The sequence below is a fragment of the Nannospalax galili genome, unplaced genomic scaffold (assembly GCF_000622305.1).
Source record: "Nannospalax galili isolate Female #2095 unplaced genomic scaffold, S.galili_v1.0 scaffold936, whole genome shotgun sequence".
NCBI classification, from domain to species: domain Eukaryota; kingdom Metazoa; phylum Chordata; class Mammalia; order Rodentia; family Spalacidae; genus Nannospalax; species Nannospalax galili.
In genome coordinates this window covers 571,369-578,621 of record NW_008337142.1, presented here as the reverse complement: position 1 = coordinate 578,621, position 7,253 = coordinate 571,369, and the positions used below count along the sequence as shown (strand labels likewise).

General features: G+C 44.6%; 1 protein-coding gene across 1 annotated transcript; it reads right to left on the bottom strand.

Moving 5' to 3' along the window:
• Nucleotides 1-4,540: 4,540 nt before the first annotated feature.
• On the bottom strand, nt 4,541-6,673 carry LOC103733391 (macrophage-expressed gene 1 protein-like). The gene has a single exon (XM_008832201.3). The coding sequence runs from the start codon at nt 6,671-6,673 to the stop codon at nt 4,541-4,543; it is 2,133 nt and encodes a 710-aa protein (XP_008830423.1).
• Between the last annotated feature and the right edge of the window lie 580 nt (nt 6,674-7,253).

Here is a 7,253-nt window from a genome sequence, read left to right as displayed (position 1 = left end):
GGCTCTAGTCGAGGGAGAACATGGGAGAGTGCCATCTGGGAAGTGGGTGTATAGTTGAATAAGAGGGTTTGTGATGTCCTCTGTGATATACACACACACACACACACACAAATCAACAATTATTTAAATGCATTATATTTGAAGAGGAAGCATAAAAATTTATGTCATGTTAATTAGCAGAGGTGGTAAACATTACCGTTGAAATCTACCGGATGACTTTATAGACATATACAGGTGCCAAGGATCCAAGTGCAACCGACTATGACTGGGAATAATCAGATACATACAGATTAGAGATGCGTGCACCAACATCTCAGTGTTAGTAGCAAAAACAATGAGTCTTCCTGTAAGGAACAATATATTCTAAAATGAGATGGAGATATTTTTTAAAGGTTAAAAACTCATTCAATTTTATGTCACACAGGGCTTATACTGAGTTCAATATTGTATAACTGTATTAATTCAACTGTGAACCTAGAAACTTGCACTCACTTGTGAAAGAGATGTACTCTTGCTCTGGAGTGTGTCACTGAATATGTTAAAGCTGTAGTGAAATGCTTCTTTTAATCATGTAGCTATTAAAAATTAAAAAATAAAATAAAATAAAAATCTAAAAAAGAAAAAGAAGGTGGTGAGAGAAAACACCCACTGTCCTCCTTAACATGCACATACATAGTCACGGGCACCCACCCACACTCCTGTACTGACCCCTTCCCCAAAGTGTGCACAAGCCTGTACACACACACACACACACACACACACACATACACACACACACACACACACACACACACATACACACAGAATTGCTCAGAGCTAGCTGGGTATCTGCAGACTAGATTCAGTTCCTCATTCTGCCACCACATGGATGGTGACTTTAGAGAAGTCACTTCTGCCTTTCCCCTTCTGTAAAGCAGGGTCTGCTGTGTTAACTTCCAACCTTAGCATGAGGCATGGCCCAGGACTCTCAGCCTGGTTATAGCAATGTGCTTAACTCAAAGCTATGGCTGTGATATTTTGCTTCGTCAAAGTAAGAATATTTTGTTACGCCATGCATATTTTCCCCTTTATTGAATGTGTGAACACTTCCTCTTGGTGACTTGTTTCCTTGTGTGACCTGTGGTTTGAGTCTTGAGCTCCTTTCCATCAAAGTGGTTCGTGGTAAGGCTGGTTGGCCCAGCTGGGGGTTTTAGCTTTACCTCTTACTGAAAACAACACACCCACCGTTTGTGCTAATTCTTAGTGTAGGTCAGTGGGTACAAAGAGTCACATCTGGGTGGACACAGGTCTTCTTCACTCCATGGACAGTTCCAGAAGCCCTGGAACAGTGAACACAAGGCCTATACCCTGTCTACAACCCTAATGCCCCAGGTTCTGGCCTGGCTCAGAAAGCCCCTCAAGAGGTCTCTCCCTGCCCTTTCTCGTGTGTCAACCCATAAAAGTATAATCAGGATTTCAGTGAGATCAAACCCAGGGGGTGAGCTTTGCTGACACTGGGTATTTCTCACGGCGGGCCCTGCTGTACTCCCGTGGTCCACGCAGGGCCTCCATGCTTTTCCTTTCATGGTCTCAGAGCCAGCAGCCTAGCTCCCCCTCCCTGAGACTCCAGGGGTGGCAGTTGGAATTGGAGGCACACCTTGTGAGATGCTCATCCCTCGAAGGTTATGTGGTATGTGTGTGTGTGTGTGTGTGTGTGTGTGTGTGTGTGGTTGCCTGTGTGTTTCCATCCCTCTCCCCTTTTTTGTAGGATTGGGACTTCTCTGTGGTTTTGTACTTGGTCAAAAGTGCTCGTTCTAGTCTCGCACTGCTGTGTGCATGAGAGGTCTGGAGAAGCCAGCGTGGCTCAAGAAGTGACCACTGCTCCCTTTGCTTGTTGGTGGTCACTTGGTTCTGAGTTGGGGTTTGTGGGAGGGGGCTGCTGACTGTCCAGATGTAAGGTGTTTTGTGTGTCACTGCTGTGCTTTGAAGTTCTTGGTGTTGCTCTATGAGAGGACATCGCCCCCTGGTGCTCATGAGGTGTATGTGCAGAACAATAAATTGCAAATGAACAACCACAAATTGTCATCACTCTTGACCTTCTGCTTTTGTAGATGGGTGCACCTACCTGACTACCATCTGGGTTACTTCCTCTAGTCTGTAAGCAACCTCAAACCATTCCACTAGATAAGGGGAAACTATTCTTTATTTATTGAAAATTTCCACATTTTTTTTCTACCCATGTTTGACATGGCTTTATTCTGTTCCCCGAAAGAGACAGACCACACAGCAAGGGAAATGGGTATGAGAACTTGTGAAAGTTAGGCCATCTTTAAAACTATGAATGCTAACTTTTTAAAGGTCCCTTCACTTGGCTACAATGTAGGGTATATTTTAATCATTTTCCAACAGTCTTTTTTTTTTCCAAATAAATGTTTATTATTGACCATCCCAACAATGATGAGACCACAAGAAGGACTACAGAGCCTCCTTTGTCACAAAACTCTGTCTCCATCTCTGATATTTTACAGGGTGTGGTTTTATCAGAAGTCAGCTTTGTTCTTTCCACAGATCCCAGCCTTAGGAAGTCAGAATCCAGGAGAGTCAAGGAGTCCTACCAAGGGATCAGGATCTGACTTTGCAAAATGATTTGAGTGTGAACTGAAAACCCCACATTCTGATTTCATACAGATGAACACCGGGACTGAATACTGCTGGACACACATTTTAATAAATATTCATGTGCATTTTTGTTAGTAGAAATATATTAGTGAAATACTTTCATTTCATGTGCTATAAGTCCAGTAAAGGTCTGTGATTCTTTGGTTGTGCTTTGCTTTTCTGACTCACAGAGAGGCAACAGTAGGAAACAAGTAATTAACTTGGCTTTATAAAACATACAGAATCCATAGAGCACCCAGAGGTGAAGGCGAACACTTTAATGCTGAAGAAGCAGGTTTGACAAAAAGGTTATAGAATCAGTCTCCTGGGCTTGGCAGTGGGAAGGACAGAGTTCAAATCCTGCTATTCGCTACTGTGTGTCTCAGCTGAGAATGAAAGAGTGATTCTCCTTCCCATGTTCCCAGAACCCAAGACACTTGGTGCTCTTTGGAATGACCTACTGTGTGTACAAGCCCTTGATTAAGTACCAACAAGAAGAGAACACATTATTCTTCAAAGAAGATGACCCACTGGTGACGTGCTGTGGGGAGAGATATGTGATTTCTAAAATAGCTGTAAAGGAATTTTGATGTTGATAACTTTACTATTAAACCAGACATTAAAGTTGAACAAAACTCCAACTATTACCAGGTATCAACTATTGCCGTGTATCCTGCCAGATGCCTAATGGAAATCATCCTGGAACAGAAATAAGTTCCAGAAGCAGTTCTGGATGCCTTTCTCAGCATGTAAGGGCATTGATTTCATCACATAATTGTCTTTCTACCAATGAAAACAAACAAAAACTAAAGGCAGAGAAGATGGTACATTCTGCAGGTTTTTTTGTAGGTAGGAAGTAATCCTTAAATGTGGCCTTATTTTGACTTCCTCCACTTTTCACCCCTAGGAAAATAAAGCATTCTTGTGGACTGTGGGGTATGTGTATGTACATGTATCTGTTCCCATACTCATGAGGGAAAGACATGAAGGCTAAGGGCCATGGAAGAGAAAAGAGTTATATTTTGGTACCACAGACCATGAAACCATAATGTTTGATCTACCCAGGGTATATTCCCTTTTAGTTCCCATTTATAACAAACTCAGAAGAAGAAGTCAGTTCCTGGAGCATCAGAGATCTCTTCAACTTTTATATTTCTTCATTTCTATTTTCCCACTGTCCTTTTGTCCTTGCCTTCTGAGAGGTTTATTTTCTGAGGACTTGTTAACACTACTCAGAAATCCAAAAGTGGTAAAGTAAATCCAATGGGCAAAGTAAACCCCAGTTGCAGGGCAGTTGTAAAAAGTAAAATTTGTATAAGCCTCAGCTATCTTTTCAGATGTCTGTAAGATGACTCAGGGACATGACCAGTTCTAAAACACAGCCCTGGAGGCTCAAAAGCAGTGACTAAGCAGGACTTCCTGTGTCTTTCCAGAGTCCTGTCTGCTTCTAGGAACATAAACCCAGTCAGCTTCTTAAAAAGAAAAATGTAGACAGGACGCTTAAGGCAAATACTCTTCTAGTTCACAAATTCAAAACCTTAACTGGCTTCAGACTAACTGCACATATTCTAATCCAAAGCTCTAGATGCCCACCCCCTCTCTTTTCACATCCAGTCATTCAGGTGAAGACAACCCATGGGATTTTTGGGAATGGTTGCCCCTTACTATGCTGTAGAACCAGGGCGAGCTTTTGCTTAATTCTTCCTCTTGCCCACCTTGTTCATATAGTTCCTTCAAGTCTGGATGCAGAGACTTAAAAATAATCACAAATTTACAATACCTATATTTTTTGTTGTTGTTGTAACTGTCACTTCAGTTCTTTGGAAGGCAGAGTGGAGAAGGAGAGAAATATGTGGTATATGCTGTGATTGGAGACGACAGATACTCTTTCCCTTGGGGAGAATTAAGATGGACTTGGATCCTGTATTCCGTCAAGGATGGCTCCAGGTCTTGTGAAATAAGGAGGAAAAGCCAGAACTCCCTTATGTCCCTGATTTCCCTGACTTCCCTGAATTCCTTGGTATTCCTTCTTCTTATACTTCTGGTGGCCATAAATGGCCAACACAATGATAAGCCCCAGTGCCAGGAGAGCCCCAAGTGTGATTCCAATGACTGATCCTGCTGATAGACCACTGCTCTGCTCTGATGGCTCTCCCAGCCTCCACTGGTAGGTTATGGGGTCCTTAATCCAGGATCTTGCCATCCCACCACTGGCCACTATGGCAGCCTCACTCATGAGGGGTAGATAGGTGTAAGGTGGGAGCCTAACAGGGTGCAGGGATCCTTTTGTAAAGATTCCAGCCTTCACACAGTAGGATACTTGGCATCCATCGCTGATGAGGGCTAGCTGTTGGCTGAAGCCCCCAGGACACTTTTTCACAGATAGTACCCCTATGTCTTTGGGCATAGCAGAATCAGCCAAGGGGTTCCCCATTTTGCAGCTGAAGAACCCACCAAAGGGGACTGAAAATTTGTACCCCAACTCATGATCTAGAGAAACGCATACCTTTAGGCCATTGAACAGGCTCAGTGGAATGTAGCTCGTTGGGCATGACTGTTGGTTGGTCATGGGGTTGACGCTCTCACGGCTGTAGAGTCCCCCAAAGAGAAGTCCTGAGGTTGTAGTGACTTTGTCACTGGCTGAGCACCAGTAAGCCCTAAATTCAGCCTTTGCCACTTGGAACACATCTTCACACACTGTCTTACAGAAGATTTTGAGGGTACACTTCTTTTTACACTCCTTTTGCTTGAAACCCTCCTCATGGATCTGAGACAGCAGATGGACAGGGGAATAGCCAGAGGGGCAGGAGAAAGCACCAGTGAGTGGGTTCTTCTGCTCCAAGTTTGGACAGAGGGGAAATTTATCCCCTGAATGCTGTGTGCATTCCTGATAAACCCCTCCGAAGGGGAAGTTGTTTATTTTCCCATCGCAGGAGCCGTCATCTGTATTGGCTTGAAAATTGAAGTTGGGAGAGTCGGCATTGGTGCAGCCTGGGTAGGTGTTAAAGGTGTAGTAGCTTTTCACAGCAGCTTCCACTGTCTTAGACAGCCTCTCCACCAAGTGGCCTGGAAAGCCAGGCAGCTTGTCAGGCTTGACGAAGAAATGCAGGGGCAAGCCCACACGGTCTACTGCCACCAGATGGTTGGTGATGCCCTTCTGCCAGGCCTCAAAGGTGATGCCTGGGTAGAATGGAACCCCTCCAATGCTCTGCACCCTGGAGTTGGTTCGACTAGCAAGGTAGCTCTTTGTCAAAGTATTCTGGGAGTTGTAGTCCATATCAATATTTATGTTCACAACTTTTGAGAAGGTCATTCCTGCAGATGCAGTCACTGTAGTGCGGTTGCCCTTATTGTCCTTAAAGAAGGAGGACTTTACGTGATCCTCCTGCACCAACACGGCCCCCGCGTCCATGCTGGTGATGACATGTGTGCCATAGTTGAGGACCAAGAGCTCTGCCAGGTAGGTGGCCATCTTTGTCTGGTTTTTCTCTAGGTGGTCACAGATGTCTAGGAGCGCCTTCTTAAACCCCAAGCTGAGTTCTGAGCTTGGATTCGATTTGACTGTGTAGACCAGGTTTCTCACCTGAACTCTTGTTGTTACAGCGTGGTCCCTTACTTGAAGGGTCTTCATCCTTTGGAACTCGGTTGAGAACTTGCCATTGACTTTGTGGTGAACATTGAGATCCATGTTGATGGATACTGAGGTGGTGCTCTGGTAATTCACCCAGGAGTCCAGGATTTCTGAGTTCATATCCAGGTTGCTCTCCTTCTGGGCAATGGTGAAGACTTCATCAGGGATGATGTACTGTCCATCCTCTGTGGTCACACAGTGTGTATATGTCAGTTCCGTGACCCGTCCCATGTCTATATTCCGTAGATTATCCCAGCCACCTCCAGGCAGCACTTCAGACAGGTAGAGATTCAAGGCATCCTTGCACTTTTGAAATCCAGCCTCACTCTTCTCTCCCAGAAGCTTGTCTCTTTCAGCAAATGCTACCACAGTCCAGAGGAGGACTGCAGCCTGGAAGCTGTTCATGCTGCAGATAGTCCTAGTCACACGCCAGCCCTAAGCTTCCACCAGCGACCCTGAGGCAAACAGAAAAATGGGAAAGTAAGCAGTTGCTGAAACAGAAATGTCTACATTTGTCTTACAACCACCAGTTGCTGTTCAGGCTTCTCTAACTGAAAAACAGACAAGTGAGAGTTAGTTGGAACATTTAAGACCATTAGGACATTCAAAAAATCATGCTTTACCAGATATAGGAAACTACACTCTTGACAGTTCTCCCCCGTTTTCTTCACCCTATTTACTCTGCAGCAGTGATGATGCCACAGAAAAAGCAGACCCCACCTTTCCTGTTCTCCTCAAGAGTCTGGTCTGGCTTTTTGTTCACTCTCTTGTTCTCATTTCAAAGCTTGGCTCAGGGTTCTCTTATCTTGTGGGTCTCCAGTACCGGATTCTTTTCTCTGACACTGAAGATGTTTGGTGCAATCTCAGCCCCTCTTCATATACCTCTGCCTCCACAGACACAGGAGAGCTCTACCTCAACGACAAACCGTAGACTTCTCATTGGCTCACTGAAGTTGGAGACCATCTCCTTAGAAGGAAAGGGGGA

Bases quoted from the DNA above. Each gene is read 5' to 3' on its own strand.
- LOC103733391 (XM_008832201.3), bottom strand. From the start codon at position 6,673: ATGAACAGCTTCCAGGCTGCAGTCCTCCTCTGGACTGTGGTAGCATTT.